The sequence below is a fragment of the Urocitellus parryii genome, unplaced genomic scaffold, assembly GCF_045843805.1.
Source record: "Urocitellus parryii isolate mUroPar1 unplaced genomic scaffold, mUroPar1.hap1 Scaffold_61, whole genome shotgun sequence".
Classification (NCBI taxonomy): Eukaryota; Metazoa; Chordata; class Mammalia; order Rodentia; family Sciuridae; genus Urocitellus; species Urocitellus parryii.
Genome location: NW_027554109.1, coordinates 2,529,519 through 2,557,057, shown reverse-complemented (window position 1 = coordinate 2,557,057; position 27,539 = coordinate 2,529,519). Strand labels below are relative to the sequence as shown.

The following is a 27,539-nucleotide window of genomic DNA, read 5'->3' as shown; positions in this document are numbered from 1 at the left end:
AAGTTGTATTTATTTTGCCTTAGTACAGAGTATATTTTCATGAGGCAGGAGTCCACACCAATGACCATGTAACTAATTTAAAACTTTCTACCCAGGATTTGATTATGTTTTAATGAAGTATTATTATAGTAGTACAGGATCTACAGATAGCATGGAATGACTTAGGATGGGAGGAAGAATGCTTGTAAGTATCATGGGGTTTAAATGGGTACAATCTAGTAATAACGTCTGGGGCAGCACCCCACCTCCCCAACCAGCAGCTCTCAGATCTCTGTGTGAAAGGTCAGAGTGCTCCCTGCCATCTTCTTCTGGTAGTCCTTGTCAAATTCTTCATTTTGGGCCACAGTGAAATAGTTCTTCCAGTCACCAGGCATCCCTGAAACAAGGCAAAATCTCAGTGATTGCTGCAGGGGTCCAGGGAGAATTGAGTGTACACCCAAGCTGTACAGTGGTGCTGCTGGCAAGAATAAGCAATGCAGCATAAAACATTAATGGAAAAATCCAAGTAGACATGAGAATTACAGGGTTTCACTTGGCATCTTAGGACATATGTCTCAACTACCTTTCCTCATAAAAGGGGAGATGGAGTGGTCCATGATGCTGCTCGGTAGAGTAGTGTAGTTGGCCATTGGGTTTTGCTTCATGACATCAAATGAGGTGTGATAGATGATTTTATTCAGAACCTCCTCTGTTATGTCTTTCTCCAGGAACTTCAGTATCTTCTCAATTTCCCTCTTTGGGTCCTGTATGTAGAACAATTACACAAAAACAAATATTTTGGGGTCTTCCATTAGGGATGATATTCTGTTTAGATTAACTGCATTTCTAAAGAGATGTGTTAAGGGATTCATTCAAACATATTCAACAAATATTTCTCAAGTGTTCCTAGTGAAAGGCACTGTACTACCCCAGATGTGCAGCAACAAGAAGATTGGGACTATTTCCTTCATCAAGGAAATTGCCCTGCAAGAAGGAAATTGGGTATAAAATGACCAATTGAGGTTCTGGTGGAGAAGGTATGTGCTTCCTGCACCCAGAGAGGGCACTAGGAGACCTCAAGAGAAGGAGAAATGTCGTCTTCTGGAGGAGATTGGGGAAGGTGTATAGTGAGCAACGGATAGTGTTGGTCAGTATGGTAATTCACTCTAGTCTCTGGGCTATAAGAATTGGCAGCAAATGGTCTATGAGTTTAATAGAAGGCTAATAAAAGGATGAGTAAAAGGGATATCCAGTTTACCCAGAAATGAACATGTTTATACCTTGCTTTTTTTCTGATTAAAAAAGTTGCAAAAAAAGGAGTTATAGCTTTAGATTAAACTTTAGAGAACTTCTTAGCATGGTCATAGGCGGTAGTTTTGTAATTCAAGGACATTAATCCAGACTCACAAGGGTTGAATCTGCTATCCACTCATCCACAATGATCAGTTCACTGTCCTAATGTGTGATACTAATCCTGCCAATTTCCTACAGACTAGACCTCAAGTAATGATGAGGGCGTAGAAGAGAGAGAAGGAAGTCGATTTCTTGAACAGAACTATGCACACTTGATAATTAAGATTGCAAAAATCTTTACAACTATCTCATGAGATAGAGATGATATAATTCTGTAGGTAGAGAAGCATGGCTCCTAGGTATCAGGATTCAACAAGGTGATCTGGCTAGAAGGCACAGGCTATTTCCAGAGGAAGAAGGATCTTATGGAAAGTGTGAACAAAAGTCAAGATAATTCTGAAGACAAAAATCGTGTTTAGAGCCAAGGAGCTGGGAAGAGTGCCATGGAGAGGTTCTTCTGTTGGTAAGTCCACATTGCAGTGCCCCCACATCCCAGGAACTGGGAGGACATGATGGGATCATATTGCCCCTCACCTCCTTCATGTCCTCATAGAAGAGGTAGAGGATGCGGTGCTGGTCCTTCACTTCCCACCATCCCTTGACATGGTCATACCAGGAGCCCCACAGCACTGAGGAGGAGAGAGAAGGTCAATATGAAACTTACCAAATGAGCCTGACTTATAAAAGAGGACAGTTACTAAATACAACCAAAATACAAAGATACTGCGCAGAAGGATTCTTATTGCACAAGACAGAAAACTTGTCCTTTGAAAGTATTTTGGAAGATTGTGAAAAATGTTCTGAATTTCCTGGCTTATATTTCCCAGGAAACTTAGTTGAACTTAGTTTTCCACAAAACATTGTCTATGGCCAGGGAATAAAAATCTTTTCCTTGCATCACCACCAGTTGTCTAGATCAATAAATATTGTTTCCAGCATGCTGATTTTGAAAAAAAAAACACTTTTATTTTAAAGCATCTCTAATGACCTGCTCCTTGGGCATCTTTGTTGTCAGTGATGGTAAATGGGAGGGAGAGAAGATGGCTGGGTGTCTTTTGTTGTCCCTGTGAACCCTCCTTTACCTTGCATCTTTGTCTACATTGCCAAGCACTTTGCAAGTTGACCTGCACAATCTGTCACCAGGGGCTCCTTTTCCCCTCAGAATTATAGATGGACTTTACCTCAAGAAGCGTTGGAAGGCTTTTGCAAGCAGGAGGAGAGGAAGAACAATATATTTATTTCACTGATGCCTCCCAGTTGGCTCACTTGGTTGATTGCTGCCTCCACTGAAGGCCTCAGCTCCTGTGAAGGGACCTCTCCTATCTCCAGGGAACTGTGGCTCCTTCAAGAATACCTCACTAGTTCTTGCTGATTTCCCAAGACCCTGCCCACAGCATTGTGAATAGTCTATTTGTTGACGTCTCCTGGGAGACCTCATTCTTGACATCTACTTCCTTGCAGGACTTTGACAGAATCAATTCAGCGAAAACTTTTCTTTTTTGATGTCAATAGCTAAGTGAGTGAGAAAACAGGACCCACAGTTTCCTTTCACTTACCTTTCCCATCTTTGAACGTTTCAATGTATTCCTCCCATGTTCCAGGGTCAGGCACCATGGAATTCATTCTTGAGAAATGATAGTAGGACACCAGACAGTCCTTGGCATTTCTGGCTACATAGATAATCTGGAATCATCCAGGAAAGGGAGAGAGAGGCAGGGAGTAAGCAAGATAGAAAATTATCACCCTTTAGTGCTGAGATTGTTGTTTTTAGAGAGCTGTTTTGAGAATCTTGGATGAGCCTATTGGAGTAATAGAACATACATATGTTTTCTACAAAGTGATCATCTCTTCCAGTCTGCCTAGAAATTGTTCTGATTTGTGGCTGGTAGTCTTTGTATTACTATTGAGTACCTCTTTTTTTAAATCCTAGAATTATCCTGGTTTGCACATAAATACTGTACTCATCCTAACTTAACTTGGAGAATAAGGTATGTTCATCTATTCAGGGTGCTCCAATGAAATACCACAGACTGCGTGTCATATAAAAACTAGGAAGTTTTTTCTCACAAGTCTAGAGGTTAGATTGTCTGGGCAGGTCTTGCTTTCTCATAGATGACCATGTTATAAGAGTCCTGATATCAGGACCTAAGGACCTCATCCTCTACGAAAGCACCCCCATTCTTAAAACCATTACTTTGAGGGTTAGAATTTCCGTATTTGAACTTGAGGGTCATAACATGTGAAGGAGAGGTTCTCCTTGGATCTTGATAAACAAGAAATCTAAATTATAAAGTGGAAGGAGCTAAAGCAATGAGCCTATGGTCCCATTCCTACAAGATGAATCCCAGGCTTATAGATAAATTCTCATTGCTACGTTTTATTCCTGGATAAGATTGAGGCCCTCTAAGGACAGTGCCAGCTCTTCCTTGAGTGATGTCTGTGATGCTGATTCCTAAAGGAAAGGCAATGGTTTGTCCTGGAAAGGAAAAATGACCTCTTGGCTTCTTGTCTGGCTGTCCCCCTCCTGCCCTAGCCACCTCGGCTCCCGTTCCAGCCTCGGCTGCTGTCAGTGGGGCTGGGGAGGAGGAGCACTGTGAGGATGGGCAGTGTCCCCCAAAGGTCCAGATGTAAAGAGTCGGTACTGAGGGTGGGATTACTGGAAGGTGCTATGGACTGTCAAGAGACTGAGCCTCGTGAGAGGGAGGCCTGAGGTCATCGGAGGTGTATTCTCAGAGGGGACTGTAGGACCCTGTGTCCTTTCTCTCTCTCTCTCTCTCTCTCTCTCTCTCAATGTGAAAACTCACTCTGATATGCACTTTTGCCATAAATTGCCCTCACGGGAGGCCTAACTAAGTGGGCTGCCTGGTCTTGTATTTGACCTTCAAGCCAAAATAGTCCTCCTTTTACTTCATAAGTAACTGTGTCAGGTATTTCATTACAGTACTTCAAAGCTAACTGATACAAGCTCAGTATTTTCTTAAGCATTTTTGCCCAGCATATCACTTTATCAACAGAATTTGTGTCCAACACAACCAATACTCAGTCATAGTTTCCTCTTGGTGAATTACTCTCTCTCTCTCTCTTACATTCCCAACTGCATTTCACCTATTATTTTCTTAGTCCTGTCATGACTACTTTTCTGGCCCATTTTTTGCTGTTGGATTTCTATCCAATATTCATGAACATAATTAAGAAACCAAAAAATTTGAGGTAGCTACAAAGCCATGTATCGATATATTTTCTTAGCTATTTCTTAATTTTTATGTTGGCTCTTGCTTTCAAGGCCTGAGTAACTAACAGTATGAGTCTTGGGCTAGATAGGGATGTGTAGTCCAATGTTAAATCAATTTCCAAGAGTTTGTTGACCTGTATTAGTTTTGAATTGCTGATGAAACAAGTCACCACAAATTCAGTGTTTTAAAACAATGTAGATTTATTCTTTTATAGATATGGAGGTCAGATTTCACTGGGCTAAAGTCAAGGTGTAAGCAAAGCTGGTTCCTTTTGGTAGTTCTAGGGAAAAATTCAGTTCCTTGTGTTTGACTTCTGGAGTGTGACTGCATTTTTTTTTGCCTCCTGACACCCTCCTGGATCACTCTAACTTCTTTATTTGTCACATTTCCTATTTCCTCCTTTGATCAGCTTTCTCCTGTATTATAAAGTCCTTCATGGTGATATCTAGGGCCTAGATAATCCAGGATAATCATACCATCTTAAGAACCTTAATTTTATCATACCTACAAGGTCCATTTTGCAATAATAACATTCCCAGGTACTGTTTAATAATAGATGCAGATATCTTTGGGCAATCACTCTTCATCCTATTATACCATCCTAAAATGAAAACCTTGTACTAAGTTCTCCAAAGTCATTTCCTACTCAACTAACTCACAAATCTTAGTGCATAAAGAGAGATAATGCCATTGATATTTCTACATTATTTAGAAGACCTGAGTTTACAAAAAGAAGGTGTTAGTATGGTGATTAACCAAGGGCTAGTGTATCTTCTGACACTAAGCCTACAAGATCTGGTAATGATACTGGTTTTTGAGCAGCACAATTAGCATGTCATGAATGGAAGTATCTGTGGCAACAAAACAAAAAATTTTCACAAGTCAAGGTATCTTGGGTGTAATCTCAGGAATGGGATAGAATTCCTAAGCATAGTCTTATGGCTGTCTAGATGATTTTGTCTTGCCCCTCCCTTTCCCCCTCACAGGAAGGGGAGAGCATTTCTGAATATGAACAGCTGTTCAGTAGTATTGTACTTTATTTGGAGAGAGGAGATGGTCAAGATAAAGAATTGGTGAGTCATAGAAATCCAGAAAACAGAATTGCAATTTGTATATGGACACGGCACCAAGGACAGTGCTGTAGCTAAACAGACATAACTCTTATGGTTTCTAATTGAGTTCAGTACAGAAAGTGAAAGAGCCTGTGGTTATCTTGGCAGTGAGAAACCTAACATCAACTCACTTTGTTTGCAACTTTCAGGTCACTGGGTTTCCCTAGGATCTTGCCCATAAGGAGATATTCTAGTCCAGTTAATATGAGCATCTGATTCTGCCACGATTGTACTTTCTATTGGAAATTTTAATTTAGTATTTGGTTTATATTCATATTACATTGATTTCAAGTTTCGCTGGTGGAGCACATATCAAAAGGAAACACTAATATAGTCAATGTACACTGCATTTGTGGGATTTGAATTAGGAAGTGTCAAAAATATTTTTAAAGGAGGACATAGAGGCATAATAGTATCTGGAAGCTTGCTTCATGAGATATGTTCTTTTTAAGTGTGGGCCAAGTTTCTAGATGCTAACAAAAATCAGATTTCTCATCCTGAAAGGAAGAGAAATAGTTTTTGAACACCAAAGTGGACATTATCTAATTGGAACCGCCAGATAAGGAACATGAGCATGGACTTCAGATTCTGACAGTGGAGAATATAATTGACAGACTCAGCGACATCACTCTGAATTTGCCACCATATTCCTTGAAAGGCCACATTTCTGAAAGGCTGCTCTTAGCTAAAGAGTGAGCCTGATAGGGCTCTCTAGGCAATCAGGACTCTCTGACGGTTGGCTTTGGCTGGGGAATCTGCATTGCTATGGCTGCATCTTGTTCAGCGCTTCATTGCGACTGTCCCCAGATCTCCTTACTTGCCCCACGGGATCAGGCCTGCATCACGATCTGATGGCTCTCCATGCTCCTTTGTCTCCACTTTCTCCCCGCAGGTTTTTCTCCAAATAGATATTTGCATATCTAACTCCCCCATACCCTGTGCTTGTTGGAGGACCCAAACTAAGATACCAACCTTCCTCAGGAAACGCCTGCTTTGTTTCATGGATCACTGCCTTTGAAGGTGGCTTAGTTGTCAATCAGAACAATTTCCCAGTACATTTCTAGAAATAGTATTAGGAAAGGAAGGTGGATCCAGAGTGGAGGGTATGGTATCATGGCCTACAGCCACCATGCTCTAGGTAGTTCTCTGATTAGTTTCCTTTGGCTGTCTTTGCTTGTTTCTACTTAGAGTAGCAAATCTTACTTTTGAGTTCTCTTTCCAGAAGGATGGTGGTAGCATCTGAACAGGTAGATGAGTCTTCAGAGTTCTGGGAGAAGGCATTTTATTGGCCAGGTCCAGACCTGGGAAATAAGTTGGACATTTCTCATCAGCTACATGGATCCAGTAGTGTTTTGTCAAACGTGGGAACCATATTGACCCCATGACTGGCTCTGTGCCTTAGAGAATGATGTCGTAGTCCGTGTTGCCCCCCTTGCCCATACAGTCTACCTGTCCATTCTGATAGAGCACAACACTAATACAGAGGCAACAGTGCTCCCCTCTCCTGTTGAGCACTGATGTGCGCCTGGGTGGGCAGACAAAGAGGCTTTGGGAGGTTTAAGTTTAGTGGGAATAAGACTCGGGGTATTTGGTTCTTTGTGCATCTCTGTTATTGCATGGAAAAGAGCTGCCGATTCCTCTGAGGGAGGGAGGTTACTGGGCACCTCGATGGCCCTGGAAGCTCTGTCTAGACTTTCAGCCTTTCTTTCAGCTTTTACTTCTATAAGCAAGTTCCTGTCATGGGCCAGCACTGAGCACTGTGCAGCAAGATATTTTTAACTGAAAAGTGGAGCTTTATAGTGATCAAGTCATTTTTCCACATAGTTAAATGTGGGAGCCATGATGGGAAGTCATCAGTCTGTGGGTGTGGAGGGCCACAGAGGTGGAGCTCTGTGAGAAACAGGAGATAAGCAAGGCCAGCAAGACTGCATAAGGCCTAGGCGAAATCATTCCCAGAAAGAGAAAGTCCAGTGCTAAGTGCTAAAACACTGAGTGCAGCTGGGATGGGTTAAATACTACATAAACTTCAGGAGAAGGCTTGCAAGTAAAGCAGAAGCGTCAGCCCTGGAGAACAAACCTTCTGACAAAGAAGCAGATCTATGGAGAAAGGGAGGTATTAGATGGAAATATGGTGGACAAAGGAAAGAAGGGAGGGAAGGAAGAAAAAGTAAAGACCTTGTGGAAATGAAAAGAAAAGCAACTCTTGACTGTTCTTCCTCCTCTTCCCATCACCGCCACTATCCACAAACAAAAGCACACAGAAGAGGCACTACAGATGCAAGAGGGCGCTTTCAAACTAAGGCCTGTCTATAAAATGAACATAAGTGGAAAAGGACTGAGTGTATTAATACCAAATTACTGTAAAAGTCAGAAAAAGAAAACCAAACACTTTCCCAAACCAACTACAAACCTGAAAACATGGTGCCACAACCTGTCAGACTAAATTCAATATTCTGAAACAGAAATTTGGGATATATATATATATATATATATATATATATATATATATATATATATAAATAATCAGAACTACAAAAAATAAGAGTAGAAATTTTAAAAAGATAGACAAGTACAAAATGATCTGGTAGAAACCAAGAAAGACAAGAAAGATATAGAAAAATCCCCAAAAGAATACAAGAAACAAATTAAATTATGATGTAGACAATGGAGAAAAGCTTTAAATGCAAACTTAATAGGAAACAGTGAAGGAAAGCAAGAAAATGACAGTGACAAAATGAAAGAAGTGAAAAGAAAGTGTCCAAAGCAGAAGACAGGTGAGGAAGTTCCAAACCTGGCATTGAAGTTCCTGAGAAGTAAAAAAAAAAAAAAAAAAAAAAAAATAGTGGAATAGAACTAATTTTTAAGTCCATAAGTTGAACCAACTTTCTGGAACAAGGCCATTAATTCACATCTGAGCCATGGGAAGTAGATTTACAATGATCAATTCTGAAACACACTGAAGTTATACATCTGAAGAGAAGCACCTCTAGAAAACCGATGAAATGATTCATGAAGTTGAGGGAATACAACTAGCGCTGGACTTCTTAGAAATAGCATAAAAAAACAAACAAACAAGGAAAAAGCGGAGTAGCATTTTAAAGAGGCTTTAGGAAAGAACTGTAACAGTACCTTTTATTCACTGGCTACAGTGCAGCTGTGCTTTAAATGCCAAAGAGTTGTAGAATGAAGGATTAAGTGTGCAAGAAGTCACTAAATGCAGCACACAGGAGCCCTTCCTTCACTATCTACGAGAATAAGTTTCACTGAACCAAGAAACCACCCGGAACACTTTGTTAAAAGTACTTAAGAGCAATATTTCACATTATGTAGTACTAGATCTAAAATAATGCAAGTGAAGTCCTGGGTAAAATAATGTGTAGATCTTATGGATTACAATGAAGTAGAAATAATGCAACTCAAAATTTGAGTGATATCACCAGCTCTTGTATAAGTAATGAGGGAGTCAGAGGATTCTTTTGAAACCAGCATATCAGATCGTAAAAGATTAGGTAAGAGAAAAAAATTAACATTTTTAGAGGTAGTAATTTATAGATAGATAAACACTGGCAAAAAGGTAGAAATTTTCCTACTCATAAAAAATACTACAACAAACAAAACAATAAAAACCCAAACAAAAAGTCCTGCACACACTTTAATAAAAGAAAAGAAAAAATCATATAAACACAGTAAACATTATTATACACAATAATTTCAAATGAAATTTTTAAATCTGACATAATTAGAACCAAAATTTTTGAATTTTGAATTTTTGAATTAGAACCAAAATTTTGAAATTTTTGAATCTGACATAATTAGAACCAAACCTATTAGTCTTATCAATAAGTCAGTGCTCTTAAATTTAGAAGTATTGAGGTTTTTCAAATTGACTCATAAAAGGAAATCTAACTATATGCAGAATAGACCTTTCTAGAACACACTGACTAATAAAGGCCAAAATAAAGGAATGAAGAGAGATAAAACATGCAAATTAAAAATAAAAAGGGATTGTGATGCTATTAGATAAAGCAGGATTCAATTCTCATATGAAATGAAGAAGGAGGAGCTTTATACTGCTAAAGACTCTATTAAATTAAGAAAATGTTATAACAAATATCTGGTATTATTAGGTATTATTATTTATATTTACATAAATAATAATATGTATTTATTATAGGTATTATTATTTTACAAATAAAAAACATTAGATTTTGAGATGCCAAATAACTTGTTCATGTTCAAGAATCCCAACCACTATTTCTAGCAGAATTGTTGGATTCCCAAGTCTATGCCTTCTCACTATTGGGTTATCTTCTGTTGCCAAAGCTCCCATTTATTACTATATACTTTATAAAAACATGTTCTTTATTCTCACCTTGATTACAGACTCTTCAAGAGTGTTGTGTCTTACATTTCTTACTATATTTGGTGTGATGCATGATCTTTTTGATATTGTTACTATATAAATTTGACTTAATTCTTTGGTAGACAGGTTTTAGATACAATACATTTGAAGACGTTCCCTTCATGAGCTGGCAGCAGAATGACACAGGAACGTGGGTTTTCAAAACATGTTAAAGACAACTGACACATGATCAACACAAAATCATATATCCTTACGGGGCACTGGGGTAATGTAACATGTATACAACGTGTAATCATCAAGTCAAAGTAATTAGCATCTTCATCTTTTTGAACATTTATCATTTCTTTGTGCTAGGAAACTTTGGACTCTTCTAGTTCATTATAAGATACATAATGAAACTACTGTAAACTACAGATGACCTACTGTGCTGTATAGAAGGCTGGAACTCTTTCCTCCCATTTAACTGTATTTTGATGCTCATTATTCAATTTCTGTCTGGTCCCCCTTCCTAACCTCTAGTGACTTGTAGTCTGCAATTTCTATAAAATCAACTGTTAAGTCCCACATATGAGCAAGAACATGCAGTATTTTTCTTTCTGTGTCTGGCTTATCTCTCTAAACATAATGTTCTTTAGTCACATTCACATTGGGGCAAATGACAGAATTTCACTCCTTTATGGCTAAATAATATTTCAGTATCTATATACCAAAAAAAAATATGGCTCAATGGATGCTATGGCTCCTCAATCCTGCTATGTTAGCTTTCCATCGTGAAAACAGAGACTTAAAATAATCAACTTATAAAGAGGAAAGATCTATTTCAACTCTCAGTTCTAGAGGTTCCAGTCCAGGACCATTTGGCCCTTTTGCTTTGGGCCTATGATGGAGCAGCATCTCATGGTGAGAGTGTTGGGTGGAACAAAGCAACTCACCTCATGGACAGGAAGGGCAAGGCAGAGAGCAAGGGCCCAGGACCCTCTCTTTCCAGGGCACACCCAGGGCTCTAAGCCCCTCCCACTTACGTCCTGCCTACCCAAGGGACTGTACCTCTGTCAGCTCCACATGGGGGTCGAGCCTTCACTGTGTGAACGAGGGGGAGACAGTTAGGATCCAGACTATCTAGGATCCATCTGCCTCCTCTACACCAAAACGCTCCGGCCTAAGGAAGGAATGTGGACCTGGTGCTGCCAAATCATACATCTTAGAAAAGGAATTTGGAAGTCTTTTTTTCCTAGTTGTTTGACTTAGATTATCTTCAGATTCCTTCTCAGTTTCATGTGGAAATACTTTCCAAGAGGCCTATGGGAAAATGCTTTCCTCAGGTGAAGACTGACCCTGTCTGGTGGTGATCACCTCTCAGGGCCCAGCTGGGCACACTTACCTGAGTTGAGAGGTGGAGGTAAAGACCACTCTAGGAAAGGGTGCCGGTCAAAGGTGTTGGCTCTCTGGCACTTTTGCACATCTCCATCATTTTGGATCATGTCCACAATCTCCTGTGTCCAGGTTGTACCTAAAAGCATCGATTATTCTCAATTCCATTCACTATGGCACAGTTCGATCCGGTTTTCCTTGATTATTCAGTTAAATTTGCTTTTTCTGAACATGGAACAGGATCATCTCATGTGTCACCTTCTCTCTGTGCCAACCAAAGTGGGTGGGGTCCTCCTCTGAGCACTGGTGCCCCTCCATTCTCATGGTCACCACCTGCTCATAAGATGTGCTTCTTTGCAACACCTGTTCTCTGTATCCTTAGTATTTAGCATAGAAATTTGCAGGTAATAGACCTAGATTGGTTGTATACATATTGAATCAAATGTAATGAGACGTAAAGATGAATTAGCCAATGTCCCTCCTTTAACAAGCTTATTATGTTTTTTTATTTATTTTTTTTGGAGGAGATATGGCAGAGACTGCTTATTATCTAGCTACTATTCATTTTTTTTCTTTCAAATTAAGAGATCCTCAAATATTAGCTGGACTTATAACTATTTATGTAAAAAGCTGCATTTTTAATCTTTCTTGCAATTACATGTGGCCAGGGCACTAAATTCTGGGAAGCAGTTTTTAAAGGAAGGTACAGAAACTAACTCCTTATTTCCGACCTCTTTGATGGTATTTTGGAATGATGATTGGACCTCCAGCAATTTATACAGGACCACAGAAGCAAAAGCCACATCTTAAGGTTGTGGAGTAGGAAGTTAGAAGGAGTCAGGTTTGCTGATGAAGGGTGCAGCCACTGTTTCAGTATTGGACTACCAATATAAGGACAACTTTTCTTTTGTGTTATTTTGAGTTTTCTGATACTTGTAGTCAACCTGAATTCTAAATGATAGAGAAGAGGGATATTAATGGACATATGGGTAGGCAAAAGTTAAACTAGGGGAGGGAGGCTGGCTTACTGCAGTGGGTGGGGGTCAGTAGGTCTAATTGAGGAGAAAGGTACAAGGCCTGGGATGAAGACTCCAAGCAGGAATGGAGTGTGCATCTCCATTAAGGAGGCAGGGCAAACCAGGAGAGGAAACTTCAAGAGCTAAGGGAGAGGCGGGCGTATTCTCCATGCTGGGAAGTGTAAGAAAGGCTCACAGGAGGTTGAGAGGTATTGGGAAGTGGGGAATAGAGAGAAAGAGTGTCAGGACCATGATATAGAGGACAATATGGTGGACTGCATAATTTCCAAGGTGAGTTGAAACGAAATTTCTTCCTGAGGAACAATACAGGATGAAGTTCAGAACTAGGCAAGAGAAGTGTCCAAAGCAAATTAGTCAGGAAAGAAGAGTCTTGAGAAACTGCAAGCCCCTAACCTAGTTTACTAACTAAGATCTGGTGAGGTGGGCTGCTTCAGAACCAATGAGGAAAGAAGCATCTTCCAAATATCTTCAGTGAATGCACACTTTCTTGCAATCTTTCTGGTTATGTATATCTAATATTTTTCTTATTGAGTCAAGTGGTCCCTGAGAGATTTTTTTTCAAACTGGTTACAGCTTATAGTTCTTTGCTTCACTTGGTCACACTGTGTGGAATTAGAAATATAGAAAATGCAGGAGATCATCCGTCACTTCATCACGGTCTTTCCTGGTGGCCGTGTTTCCTATTTGTCTACTCTGCACAACCCTGAGATATCCTTTGCCTTTCCCCCCCCACATAATCCACTTCATTTTATAAGAGGCTGGTAGACATCATCTCCACTTTGCCAGATGCATTCCACCATACTCACATAGATTTTAGACACAGTTATTTTAGCCCAGTATCTATTGGGCTGAAAGCATTCATTTTCTTCTCAATTTCTCCCTAGGAGGAACATCTCAGAAATAGGGGCTACTGTTCATTTCAGGAGAGCTTAACAGAGAAGAAGTAGCTCCTGGGAAGCCAAGATTTACTGGAAGAACTTCCACACTATTTCTTAGATTCTGTGCCCTTATGTTATTTTGTAATTTTTTTTTCATTCCTTTGCAATTCTGGCCACCTCTTTCTTTACCAAAGACCTAAATAAGAGGGAGGATCTTGCATTTGCATTCATGAATAAGTCTTGGTTTCACTTTTTCCAGGAACCAGTCCTGGAGAAACACTGCATTCTTTAAAATCAGGAGTCCCACTTTCAATATTATTGCTTTGCTAAGGCTGATGCCACCTACTGCTATTTCTGCACACCCACCTGCCTTCGCATAGGTTGCAATGAGGAGATCATCAGATTTGGCTTGGAAATTCCAGATTTTGTCCCAGTTATCACTTATCAGCTTGGTCATGAGGATCCCATCGATTTCTGTGGTTTCTGGTTGTAGGTATTTTTCCTCCAGGTGGAGATCTTTCATTTCCTCCAAGGACATTTTAGTATGTGGACTCAACAGGTGCTTAAAAGAAAGGTATACTTTTGTCATTTCCAATACTTAGAACAGTCACTCCTCAATTTTTTTCTTTGGAGAGAGTCAGGAGAGGTGCGTGATTGGAGCCTATTATTGCTTTTAATATCTATGTATGTAAGAAAAGTCAAAACCGTGGAAGCCTGGAGCATTTTGAAAAGCTTTATTTCAGGGTGTAATAATGATAAAGATGTGACTGCATCTCAAATGGAGATAAACATGGGGAAGGAAACCAGATCTGGGAAATTGTCTCCCTTGGGCTGGCACGTCAGAGCCTACCTGTCTGAGGCCCCAGTGACAAGCAGAGATACGAAGAGCCCATGGCAAACGGCTCTGGTCAGGTTTTAACACAAAGAAGCCAGAATGGAATCAGAATATCGGTTGACTGGCTTTGAAGCATGCTGGAAGAGGGTGAATAAAGTGCGTTTGATTTGAGTAGCTGTAGAGCTTGGGGAAGTTATTTACACTCCTCTTGGGGTTCCTCCTTAGGCAATGACTATCCACAGACTACACCATGACAGAATGAATGACAGAAATCCCCTTGGATTTCTACAGTCACAGATTATGCAGTAAGTCTTCAAATTCTGACTGAAGAGTAATAAGCCAGCTAAGCATATAACCTCTATTTGCTAGTGGAAATAACCCTGGCTTGCTTCTTCAAAAGAATCAATGTCACGTAGCAACATACAATAAAAGAAGACAAAAGGGCTTGGGCAGAGGAGACAGTTATAAGTTAGAAAAAACTAAAGAGCGCTACACAAATGCAATTCAAGAAACTTAACTGGAATCTAAAATGGGAAAAAAAAAAGTTTTAGAAGGCATTGGGGAATAGGACATAAACTGTGTGTTCAGTGTTAGGATGAGAGAGAAGAATAGCCTTACCCTCAGAGGTATCAGCTGAAGTACACAGGGCTGCAGTGTCACAGTGCCCCCAACATCCCTTTAGATGGTCCAGTAAAATAGTGTGCATTCATGTTTGCTTACTTGTACAAATACACACATGTGCACATAAATATGAGAAGGGAAGGGAGAACAGAAGTGGAAAACCTGAAGAAAATATCTAGAAGCGAATCTGGGAGAAGGTTCCCAAGTATTATTCGTACTCTCCCTGCCCATCTAAAGGAAAAGATATGAGAAAAGCAAAGTCCCATTTACCGTCAGCTACTGTGTGGTGTGAGCTACCTATGCATGGAGAGGCCGCTTATGGTTTCAAATTTTTCAGTAGAATGTTTCTCCCTCTTTACAAAGTCAACACCAACGCAGCGGGGGATTGTGTGTCACCACTTTTCCCAAGGTAGGTTTTTCACTGGATTTGGTCCCTCAGCAAGCTCTGCATGTTCTGGGCTCTTGGGGTTTGGTTCCTGGCCCCCAGGCCCTCTGGTGTCTGAATGAGAACCCTCCTATTCCCTAGGAACTTTTACTTCCTTGTCATTTCTCTGGGTTTCCTTTACAGTTTTGCCAGCTCAGCAATGCTTTAAAGAATATGTATTTTTAGAAAAGTATTTTACCTAGCTTTTTAAAAAGATTTCTGAGCCAGGCATGTGTGTGCCTGTACAGGTGTGTGCCTGTCATCCCAGTGGCTCAGGAGGCTGAGGCAGGAGGATCACAAGTTCAAAGCCAGCCTCAGCAACAGGGCACTAAGTAACTGAGTGAGAGCCTGTCTATGAATAAAATACAAAATAGAGCGGGGTTGTGGTTCTGTGGTTCAGTAGGTGAGTGCCCCCAAGTTCAGTTTCTACTAAAAAAAAATTCCATAGCTGTATCTATTCTTACATGCACTTGTTTTTCTTTTGGGTTATGTCTAATGTACATTTTAAAACATTGATGGCTATCTATCTGTGCTCCAATTGCCTGAAGGTTTAGAAAGCCTCAATATGCTGTTTTCCTTTCTACTTTTGAGTGGGCTTTTGATTTTGGATGGCGAGTTCATTTTCTGTGGGGCCACATGTCAGAATGCTGTATGGCCTGGCTCAGGGCCTTGTCTCCACTGGACCAGGTGGCTCAGGGATCTTACTAATTTCTGATTTGTTTCTGTGTTAATTGATTGTCTTGGGGGTTGCTGGGCCTAGCTAATGAGCTTAGTGATTTAAATCTGTTGCACAGACTCACGCTCACTTATTCTGAGCACAGGATGACACAGTTGAGCGCTTTTACTTTTCTCCTATGGTGGGGGGGGGCAGTTTTCTCTAGAGCCCTTTCTGGAATTCACATTCGTATTAGACTGTTCATCACACTCTGCTCATCACAAGCTCCTCATCTTCTGAGCATTAAACACCAGCCCCATCCAGTGGGGCAGCCACCCCGCTGTGCGTGCCTGGATGTTGGAGTCTTTTTTTTCTGGGCACATGGGAATTTCCTTTTATCCCTGTACACTCAACTCCACATTTCAAAGAATGTTTTTTGTATGTATTTAGGATTTCTTAGTGTTTGTCTTTGGAGGGTTTTTCAAATAGTCTCGTCTTGCCATATATATATATATATATATATATATATATATATATATATATATGAAATTTTATTATGAAAGAATGTCTTGTAAGATATATATATATATATATATAATCACTATTTTTTATTTATTCTAATTTGTTTTGTATGAGAGCAGAATGCATTACAATTCATATTGCACATATAGAGCACAGTTTTTCATATCTCTGGTTATACACAAAGTAGAGTCACACCATTCATGTCTTCATGAATGTATTAGAGTAATGATGTCCATCTCATTCCACCATCTTTCCTACCCCCATGTCCCCTCCCTTCCTCTCCCACCCCTTTGCCCTGTCTAGAGTTCCTCTAATCATCCCATGCTTCCCCCACCACCACCCTATGATGAATCAGCCTCCTTATATCAGAGAAAACATTTAGCATTTGTTTTTGGGGGGATTGGCTTACTTCACTTAGCATGATATTCTCCAACTCCATACATTTACCTGCAAATGCCATGATTTTATTCTCTTTTAGTGTGGAATAATAGTCCATTGTGTATATATGCCTGCTTTTAAAATCAGGAAGAACTGGAAGTTCCCTAATCTGTTATTTTTGGCTTAAGGGGAAAAAAAACATAAAAACAAACCTTTAATCTATAAACTGGCAGAAAGGATCTATCTCCTTGCCATAAATGGTTCAAAGTTCTTAGACTGAGTAAAACCATAAATTGTGTGTACCTAAAATATAAATTCTTAAATGTGCATCTAAACACATTAAGTTTAGTAAACATAATTTCAATAACATAGGAAAACAGTGATACTTAGTAAACTTGGCCACAGAAATTTATAAACAAACTAGTTTCTGCTTTTCAATTCCAGGAACCCTATCTGTGTAACGTGGTCCTTCTGTGGCTGCTCTGATGGCAGTGCAGAGTGGGCACCTGGTTTCTGTCATTGTTAAGTGACTCTGAGCTTTCCACCCATCAGATGGGAAGGCATCTTTGACTTCTTGAGTTACGGCTTGCTTCCTGCCCAGCCCTGGAGGGCTACACATAATCATGACTGCAGATACAGCTCTGGTCTGCAGACTTCCCTGTGGGAAGATGAAATTGGCACATGGAAAGCTCTTTTGCACTGGGAAGGAGAGGGTTTCACCCTGGGCTGCCTGGGAGTTGCAGGCCCCCTGGACCCAGCCTCTGTCACACCTGAGACGTGGAGGTCTGAGTGAGATACTCTCTTAGGGAACAAGAGTGCTTTCTGCAGCAGCCTGGTCTAGGTCACTGCCTGGGGGTGTGGATGTGCCCCACTGGGTCAGGGATGTTCTTGCTCCACATTCCATATGCTCGCTGTGTCCTTGTGGACTTTTGCTGTGCTCCAAGGCAGGGTGATGGGCACAGAAGTCAACACTGTGAGTGGCCTCGGTGGAACAATCTCCAGGAGGTCCCTGGGGCCTGGTCCCTTCCTACACATCACAAATTCACCTGAGGGATGGGTCTCAGCTTTGAGGTTCCCATTCCAGGGGAGCCTAGAGAGTGCTAGCAGGTCACAGGATAGTCCACTGAGTTGATACTGCGAGGTGACAAAGATACTGTCTCCATCAACCAAGTTCATGCCTAAGTGCCTCTAGGGGCTCTTAGTTCCATGTTAATCTGTTACTGGGGTGAAAGGTGTTTCAGGCACCCTGTGAGCCTTGTGCATCTGAGATCCTGAGAGTTCCCAAAGAGCCTCCGTCTGCCTCCTGTGGCCTTTGAGTAGCATGATGACTAGGGTCTAGAGTTCAGCTGCTGGATTCCTAGCTCTAGCACTGCCTGCTGACCACTGGGTGAGAGCTCTGTGAGACCTGTGAAGCCAGACTGTCAGATCCAAGTGTCTGTGGTTGTGTGGTCCAAGCTCCTTCTGAGGATGCAGGTGAAGAGGAAGGAATCCTCTCTCTAGCTAGAGGAAAGGAAGGAGGATCAGCCCTTGGTTACCAGTCCCTGTAGAATGATCCCCAGGACGTCCTGGGGTGAGCAGACTCTGCACGCTGCTTACCTGGGCTCCTTAATCTGCTGTCTGTCTGTGCTCCTGTTCTTTTCAGTAGGATTTGTATGAACAGGCGGTGCAAGTTGGCTAGAGAACCCTGATACCCTTGTTGTGTGAACTCCACTTAGGAGACCCTGGCCTAATCTTAAAGCAGACACATTTAACGGGGAGCTTCCTCCAGGAGGGTAGGCCAGCGTGTCTCTCTTCTCCAGGGAGGGCAAGGGCCTGGCAGTGATTTGCTCAGAGAGCACTTAACTTAACTCTTGAAGAAAGACTTAGTTATGAATCTAATAATTTTACCACAGAACAATGGAAAGAAGCCTTGGGAAATGTTGTACAAGAGGCAGAAAAATTTTTTTCCTCTTTTGTAGACGAAATAAAATATTTTTCTCTTCTGTATTTCCTCCCTGAGGGAATCTATTCTGGTCATTCACTATGGGGAGTCTCAGCCAGTACTCACCAGACTCCAGGTGGGGATTCTCAAGACCTAGACCTTTGCTTTCTGCTTGTCGACTCTCCTCTCTGTTCTCTTGAAGCTCTTCCTCCAGGGTAGTTCTGAGTTCCCAAGCCCCAACGAGCCACCAGCACAGGAGGGCCTGCTGAGCAGCTCTTGCATTAATCCTGTCCCTTCCTTCCTTAGATATAGGACCTGCTTAAGGTGTGCCCGGGATCAGGCTACACAACCGCAGTGCTGAACAATGGAAGGAGGGGGTGAACCAAGGAACAGATGGAAACCCTGGTTGTGCACTCCACCAGACTTCTGAGAGCACAGCCTGACCTCGGTTCCAGACTCCTCTGACCCACGGCTGCTTTTTCCTGGTACTGGCAAACCACTTTGATTTACAAGTTTGAGATTATTAGCAGTACTAATTACGTGGCATGTGCTGCATCATTTTTCCTTCTGCACTTGTAGGGTACATCAGTAAATGATTAGGGACTTTTTTCCCAATGAAAACTGATGTGTCCACAGAATCCATCCATCAGAGAGTCATTCCAATTGATAAGAATTGGGTAGAAGATAAAACCTGTTTGCTATCCCTGGTTTGTGATGTGCATGATATTCTTGGAAGAATGAGAGCCGATGGCTAAAGATGCAGTAAAACACTTATTCTTTATTATTTCATTTTCCCACTTATTGATAATTTCAAACTAGGCATTTTATTTAATTTTTCTTATTTAACTTAATTACCTGGGTGTCTTATATAAATCTCTTACTATAAAATATCCTTAGAGACACACTGCATGGTAATCTCACACATTTGCTAAAACTGTTATTGCTATTTTATTAAGGTATGGTTACATCTTTCCTAGTGTTGTTTTATTGTTTTTTTTTGTTGTTGTTGTTGTTGTTGTTATACATGCAGTTTAAACTGCATTTAAAAATTTTAAATTTGATTTGTAAGGCTCTACAAGTTCATTTTGTTTAGGTTAATTACCAAGCAAGAAACTTGCAGATCCCAAATGAAATAAGCCAATTGATTATTCCCTAAAACTCACTAAAAGCTTATAGATATTGAGCCCAATTCCTAACTGCTTTACTTATTTTATTATAATCTAAAAATCTTTACCAAAGTCCTGTCCAACAGGTACTATCATTTTCCTATTTTATAGGTAAGAGATCTAAGGTCCAGAGAGCATCAATAACTCATCTGGAGTCAGAGGCTAGTGCAGGATTTGAATCCAAACAGTTGAAGCTCAAAACTTTTAGCTACTTTATGGTTCAATCTACAGTAGAAAGAGAGATCTCAACTGCAAAGCTGATTTGGGAAACTTGATGCCTACTTCAAATATACAAAATTAGATCTAGTTGATCTACTGGATTCTCCAGATTTTGAAGCATTTATTTTAAAGAAAATTATATTAGCAAACATACAATTGTCTAAGTAAACTGTACTTCAATTTTTTATGTTAAATTATAGTGAAAGTCTACCAAGTTTATATATTACACATGCATGCATTGTGTGCGTGTGTGTGTATTTTAAACTATTTAGAGTCAAGAGTCTCCAAAAGATTCTTGCTCTAAGTAATAAGATTTTAAATTGTAAATACTATGTTCTGACCTCAGTTTGCTCCAAGTTTCTGTTTGCTCTGGGGGAAAAGGGCAAAATGGAAGAAATAGTATATTGTTTTAATGGAAAGTGAAATTACTAATATTCATCAATTATTGAGTCCTACATCTAGAACTTAAACAATCAGATGTGTTATTATGAATCACCAAAAAACATTCCATCACTATATTGATTCTGCTGTCCATATACAAATGCCCCAGGACTTCTAACTGGACTAGCCAATGGGAGGGACGGGGAACAGGAGGGGAATGATGAAAGGAGACCAGACTGCCACTCACCTATAGGCCTCAGCATTTGAAAACAGCCAGTGACTATGTGTGTATTGTGGAGTGAAATAGAGCATAGGCATTTATTCATGTCGTTCAAAAATAGGTGACTCTTGAGTCTTCTCGCTGAATGCCAAAGGTAGATGGGTGGTCTTCCTTTGTTCATCTACCCATCCCCACCCATTATCCAACAGTGACTGAGCATATGTGCTAGGCACTACCTAAGCGTCAATGTTGTGGACAGAAGTTTCCCATCTGATGTGAGAGATAGGTGACAATTAACAAGAGTTCAGCAAGTGTTATGTCACAAGAAAAATAAGGAGAGCTAGTGATGGGAACCAGTGGTTGGTCATCGGTAAGTCATGGAAACTTTCTCCGAGGCAGATGGAAGGTGAAACTTAGGCCTTGGCAGGGGATGTCCAGGCAGAGGGAGCAGCAAGTTCTAAAACCTGGGACTTGACCTGCTCTAGGAACCACAAGAGGCTCAAGCCTCTGTGGTCTTGAGGGGTTGGTGGTCAAGGGTGAGGTCAGAATGGCAGGAAGGGAGCAGCCCAAGGAGGCTTTGGGACTGGGTGAGAGTTTGGCCTTCATTCTAAATCAAAAGGAGCACTTAGAAAGCTTTAGGTCCTTGCCTAAAATCAGGGTTCTGATTTCCACCGGACAGAGAACACGGCCTGCTGTTGGAGAGTCCTTTGTAAGGGATAGAAATGACCATGGGGAGACCAGCTCAGAAACTCTTGTGCAGTGAAGTAGTTTCCCTTGGGTCTCTTGGACGTGGCTCTGGATGTAGCGTTCTGGCAATGGTGATGGGAATGTGTACTCTGCAAACATTACTTAATGCTATTACAGGCTTGTGTGGTCCATGGGGAAAGAGTAAGTCACAAAGCTCAGCTGCCTTGTCTGCTGGCCTCTTTTCAGTGGGGCACCTGTGGTGTGTATCAGCTTACCACTGGGACACCTGCAGGGATTACTGGTTTCTCTCCACAAAGAAAGTGCTGTCAGAGAAATCTCGACTTACAGGTCAGCTACCTTGGGGACTTATGGGATTTCATTGGAAATAAGTCCAACCCTGTGGGATCACAAGAGGATTAAGGGATTGTTTACCTGCTCATGAAGAGGTAGAACATAGCTCATGCTATGAACTGACATGTGGTCCCTAAGGAGTGGCCTTGATGAGGCCGATTCTGACTTCCTCCTTCTTTACTGAGAGAAGAGGAAAAAGTGCAGTTGAGTGAAATTCAGACAGGACTACAGTGTTAGATGGGTCTGTAGTGGGAAATATGAATATATTTATAAATATATACATATATATTTATACATAAAAATACATTTATGTATATATTTTAAATTACCCAGGGGAGAAAGCAAACTTTGTAAACTTTGAGAGAGGAAGTCCCACCTCCATGAAATGTGATGTCCAGTTGTTGATTTCCTTAACAGATTTTCCTGTGAGGACTTAAGTTCCTGAGATGTGGAGCTGAGTCTTATCTGTGCATCTCCAGTGCCTGGTACTAGCACTAGATTGGAGCAGGTGGTTACTGGGCCGTGTATGGGAAAATAACTGAGTGGGCTAGAAGCACTGGGAAGAGAACCTGGGTCAGAATAACTTCATGCTTCATGCTGGAGGTGTGGGGGAACGTGTGATTCTTAAGGCAAGGAGGCTGGATGGGAAGGAGAGCCTGGATCTGGAACTCCAGAGTTGAACTGGAACCACACTGGCCTTGCCAGTTGGAAATTCATGATGGTAATATGGATACCACATAGATAAAAATAGCAGGAAATAAATTCAAATATTTCAAGGTAGATTGCTCGAGTAACTGTGGGAGGGGGTGGATATGGAAGGTCAACTGCAAATGGCAGCATCTGCACATACTCTCAAATTATTCAAGTTAAAGGTATATTTTCAAGAATTAAAAGTAGCTGTATGGACTGGGAATGTAGCTCAATGGTAGGGTGATTCCCTGACAAACATAGACCCTGGGTTTGGCCAAGGAACTGCAAAAAAAAAAAAAAAAAAAAAAAAAGAAAAGAAAAGAAAAACAAAAAGCACGTATCCACAGTATAAATAGCATACTTAACACTAAAGTAAATACTAATTGCATGTTAAAAAATTAGGAATATATAAAGATATAAGGAAGAAATGGTAAGTTTTTGAATATAGATATTCTACAACTGCATTCATAAACTCAAATATGACATATCTATACATATTTATGCTTACACATGGATATATCATTGTTGATGAAAATGGTATTACCTCACAGAGAATTTTTATACTGGCATTCTTTCCAAATGAAATTTTATATGTGAATGTTTGTTTTCTTCCCCTCTCACTATTGTATATTCCACACCTCTTTAATTAGCTAAAAATCTGATGTGCATATCTTTTGTCATGCTTAAACACTTTTATATAATGTGCATTAGTACGTTTATTGTTTATGTTGTGAAACTAAGGTCACACTTTGCACTACCATGCATTTTGCACCTCTGTGAATCCTGCAAATCCATCTGATAAATAGCTCAGGCTCATTTGTTTTTATGACTGAGTAACGTTCAACGAGGTGGATATGTGGGGAAATAACTTTTGGATTTATTTTTATCAATTCTATAAAAAGCCCTGGCCTCCTGAGACTTTACATCCATAAGAATTAGTTCGGTAGCCATTTGTCTAGTTAATTGCTCTGATTTAAATGTTAATAAAATTTCTCTTTAGCTTTCCCCCAGAGGACTAAAAGGTTATGACCTAGATTACGTTAAGACCTAGGGTACCTGGGAGAGTGGAGTTGCAATCTCTTTAGGTGTTTGCAGTCTTCCCAGGTGTTTGCATTTTAAGGATGAACGAGCCTTGGAACTTGGAGACATCTCTAAATCAAAGGTGCGCTCTTCACCTTTAGAGATTTTATTGCCAAAAAGTTGGATTAAAGAAGAGACCCTTTCGAGCGTGCTGCCTCCTTCCCCTTTATAAGCAGGGAAAACTCTTCCCTCATTTCTGGCCTATGTAGGGCCTTGATGCTCTTGTAGAAAAAATTTCCACCTGGTTTTCATTGAGCCACTCCCGGGGTTGGTCTGAGATCTGGGGTGAGGGAATCTAGCACTTAGGGAAAAGGAGGCAAATTTATTTGTGGTGAGGTAATTAGAGAAATATAGAGACTGAGGGTATAGGTCAGCAGTAGAGTGCTTTGCCTTGCATGTACAAGGCCCAGGGTTGAGCCCCAACAGAAAGAAAAAGAAAAGAGAGGGAGCAAGCAAATAAAAGCCAGTTTTCTGACTCAGAATACTTTGTATGGGCAATAAAAAAAACACAAACAATCATACAAATCCCTACAGATGTCTTATTAATTAACTCTTTCTTTTTTCAGAGGCTTTCACAGTGTTTACAAATTATATTCACTATCCTACAAACCACATCACAACACATGTCCCATGTCTTTATATGTTTGTTCTAGGTACACTTTCCAATAGAAGGTAGGAGGTTTATGGGCTCAGAGTATTTACATTCTTTTTCAAAGCAGATATTATGTGTTCTTCTAAAGGTCCCTAAAAATTAGATTTTTCCAAGCATACTAACAGTCATCTTCCTGACTTTGCCCACTCCAGGTTCACAGAAGATGTTATTATTCTTTTCAGTTTTAAAACTTTAGCCATTTTTTTTTCATATTGTTCATTATGGCTGTTCTTAAATTGTACTTCCCTGATAGCTACAAATCTTTTTAAAAGTTTTTTTGTGCTTGGACTTTAATTTTGTGAATTGCCTATTCTATTTCTTGCCTATTTTTCTATTGTGATATGTACATTTTTTTCTCTTAATTGATAAGTTATTTGCATGCTATAGACCATGATAGTTCAACATGATTTGTCTACCTGCAAATATTGTTCCCTAAGTACCATTTGTCTTTTGATTTTTGTGTTAATTTTGCCTCCTGAAATCATTAAAAGTATTTAAAATATATTTAAATAGATTTATCTTTTCTTTTTTTTTAAACTTTTATTTTTCAATACTGGGGATTAAATACAAGAGTACTCTGTCTTTGAGCTATATTCCCAGCTCTTTTTTTTTTGAGAATTTTAATATTTATTTGTTAGTTTTCGGCGGACACAACATCTTTGTTTGTATGTGGTGCTGAGGATCGAACCCCGGCCGCACGCATGCCAGGCAAGCGCTACCGCTTGAGCCACATCCCCAGACCTTATCTTTTCCTTTATAAATTTTTCTTTCCTCCTTGATTAAAAGAAATCCAGAATTTAAGTTGTATATTCAATGCCCTGATGCATTTCCAAATACCTATATTGTTCATTTTTTTTTGTACATTTAACTCTTTAATCAGATGGAATTTATTTTTGCATATAGAGGGAGTTAGTATTCCCATTTAATTTTCTTCCAGCTAGATGGTCAATTTTGCTAGCACAAATGATTAAATAATTCTAATTTCAATGATTATATCAATTTTAAATTATATCAAATTTATCTATCTTGGGAAAAATTTCCCTATTTATCTCTTTATTTCTACTCTAATATTACAAATACTCTTCCTTTGTAATTTAATATTTGATAAGACAATGGCTTACTGTTTCCTTTCAAATTCTTTTATTTGATACTGTCAGTCTTTTAACCTTCCATATAAAATTGAAATAATTTTAATATATTCAATTATGAGATTGGCTTTACATTAAATTTATGTGTGAATTTTGAAAGATTTAACTTTTTATATTATTTCATTCTTAAGAATATACTGTATCATACTATGTTTCATGTCTTCTTCTTTTGATCTATTTTATTAATAATTAATAGGTTATCTTTTTCTTACATTTATTTCTAAGTATTTTATTGGTTCGTTTCAGTACTACTGTGAATGTAATGCCTTTTTACATCTTCATTTGTAGTTACTGGTTGTACATGGGGATAAATGCAAAATATCAATGTCTTTTCTGTATAGATGAAATCATGATCTACAAATGCCAGTAGTAATTGTGGGGTGAATTAGCTGTTGTTAAACTCTGTCGATGTGCTAAAGGAATAGAATAAAAGTCTTACATTTGTCAGTCATCAATTCAGTGAATACTGTGGAGTTAGAAGTCTTCCCTGGAAATGTTAAAAAGACTGTAGTCTCCCTCTATTGGAGGAAACACTGAAGTTCAAGTTTCAATGGTAAGAGTGGAAGAACTGCAAAGGAGATGGACAATGCAGCCTCGACGAACATCTTTGCTAAAGTCAGAGCCCAAGTGTGGAAGGACTGAGTCTCTAAGACTTCTATTTTCCCTTGAAACTTTGGACCTGTAAGTTGGCCTCATGATGGTTCAACAGGGAAATACCTCCCCTTTCTGTTTTATAGGAACAGGGTCATACAGCAGAGTTTTCAACTTTATCATAATGAAATTTTGAGCTGAATTAATCCTTGTTGTTTTTTGTCCTGTGCATTGAAGAACTTTATCAGTATGCAGAACTCCTACCTACTGGATGCCTATAGCATTAGCCTAGTGTGGCAATCAAAAATGTTTCCAAATATGTCCCTTGACACAGGAAGCATGGGGTAGCAAAATCACTCCCAATTGAGAATCACTGTTCTAGAAGAAGAGAAAAATGCTTTCATTCAGTGGAAAAGGAAGATGCTGTGTTGAGCTTCTGTCAAGTCTCAATAGGAGATCACAATATGGACTCCAAGGTGCTATAAAGAGCAAGACCAGACCACACCATTTATTTTATTTATTTATTTATTTATTTATTTTTATTTTTTTAGTCATACATGACAGCAGAATGTATTTTGACATATAATACATACATGGAATGTGCATACATCAATCATATTGTCTATTTTATTCTGCTGCCCTTCCTATTTCCCCCATTCCTCCCCTCCTCTCCCATCCTTTCTTGCTATCCAATCTAATGTGACACACTTTTTTTTCTTTTTCTCATTACAACATCATATATGTATTCTGTATAACAATGAGGTTCTCCTTCCATCTTCCGTGCAACTCCCCTTCTCCCGCTTTTTCCCTCCCACCTCTCTTCCCTATTTAGTGGTAGTCTTCTTCTCATGCTCTTCCTCCCTATCCCATTTTGAGTCACCCCCTTATATCAGAGAAGACATTTGGCATTTGTTTTTTTAGGGATTGGCTAGCTTCTTCAGGGATTGGCTAGCATCTTCAACAAATGGTGCTGGGAGAACTGGAAATCCATATGCAACAAAATGAAATTGAATCCCTTTCTCTCACCATGCACAAAAGTCAACTCAAAATGGATCAAGGAGCTAGGAATCAGACCAGAGACTCTGCGTCTAATAGAAGATAAACTTGGTCCTAATCTTCATCACATGGGGACAGGCCCCAAATTTCTTAATAAGACACCTATAGCACAAGAGTTAAAACCAAGAATCAACAAATGCGACGAATTCAAACTAAAAAGTTTTTCTCAGCAAGAGAAATATTATGCGAGGTGAATAGGGAGCCTACATCCTGGGAACAAATTTTTATCCTTCAAACATCAGATAGAGCTCTAATCTCTAGAGTACACAAAGAACTCAAAAAGTTAAACAACATAAAAGCAAATAACCCAATCAACAAATGGGCGAAGGACTTGAACAGAAACTTCTCAGAAGAGGATATACAATCAATCAACAAATACATGAAAAAATGCTCACCATCTCTAGCAATCAGAGAAATGCAAACTAAAACTACTCTAAGAGACCACACCATTTATAATGTAATGCTGTGGACCAATATGAAAGCCAATCCCTGGCACAGTATTTAGTCACAGTAGAGATGGAACACCAGACCATGAAATGTCCAGTGATTATTCAGTCAGAGTTTGTTGCTATGATCTTTAAAAAAAAAGTTTGCATAAGCAGCAACCCATCAGATA

The 27,539-nt window shown here is 39.8% G+C and overlaps 1 protein-coding gene across 1 annotated transcript; it reads right to left on the bottom strand.

Annotated features, from left to right (window-relative positions):
• Positions 1-263: 263 nt before the first annotated feature.
• Positions 264-13,864, bottom strand: LOC144252851 (sulfotransferase 1C1-like). Its single transcript, XM_077794930.1, has 7 exons — positions 13,693-13,864; positions 11,422-11,550; positions 6,881-6,978; positions 2,889-3,015; positions 1,867-1,961; positions 563-743; positions 264-376 (listed from the first exon to the last, which is right to left on the bottom strand). The coding sequence occupies exons 1-7, from the start codon at positions 13,862-13,864 to the stop codon at positions 264-266; spliced, it is 915 nt and encodes a 304-aa protein (XP_077651056.1).
• Positions 13,865-27,539: the final 13,675 nt, after the last annotated feature.

Coding starts and splice junctions, on each gene's coding strand:
- LOC144252851 (XM_077794930.1), bottom strand. CDS start 13,864: ATGTCCTTGGAGGAAATGAAAGATCTCCACCTGGAGGAAAAATACCTA. Junction 6,979..11,421: donor ACCTCCACCTCTCAACTCAG/GTAAGTGTGCCC, acceptor CTTATTTCCCAG/GTCTGGACCTGGCCAATAAA. Junction 1,962..2,888: donor AACGTTCAAAGATGGGAAAG/GTAAGTGAAAGG, acceptor TCTCCTCCTCAG/TGCTGTGGGGCTCCTGGTAT.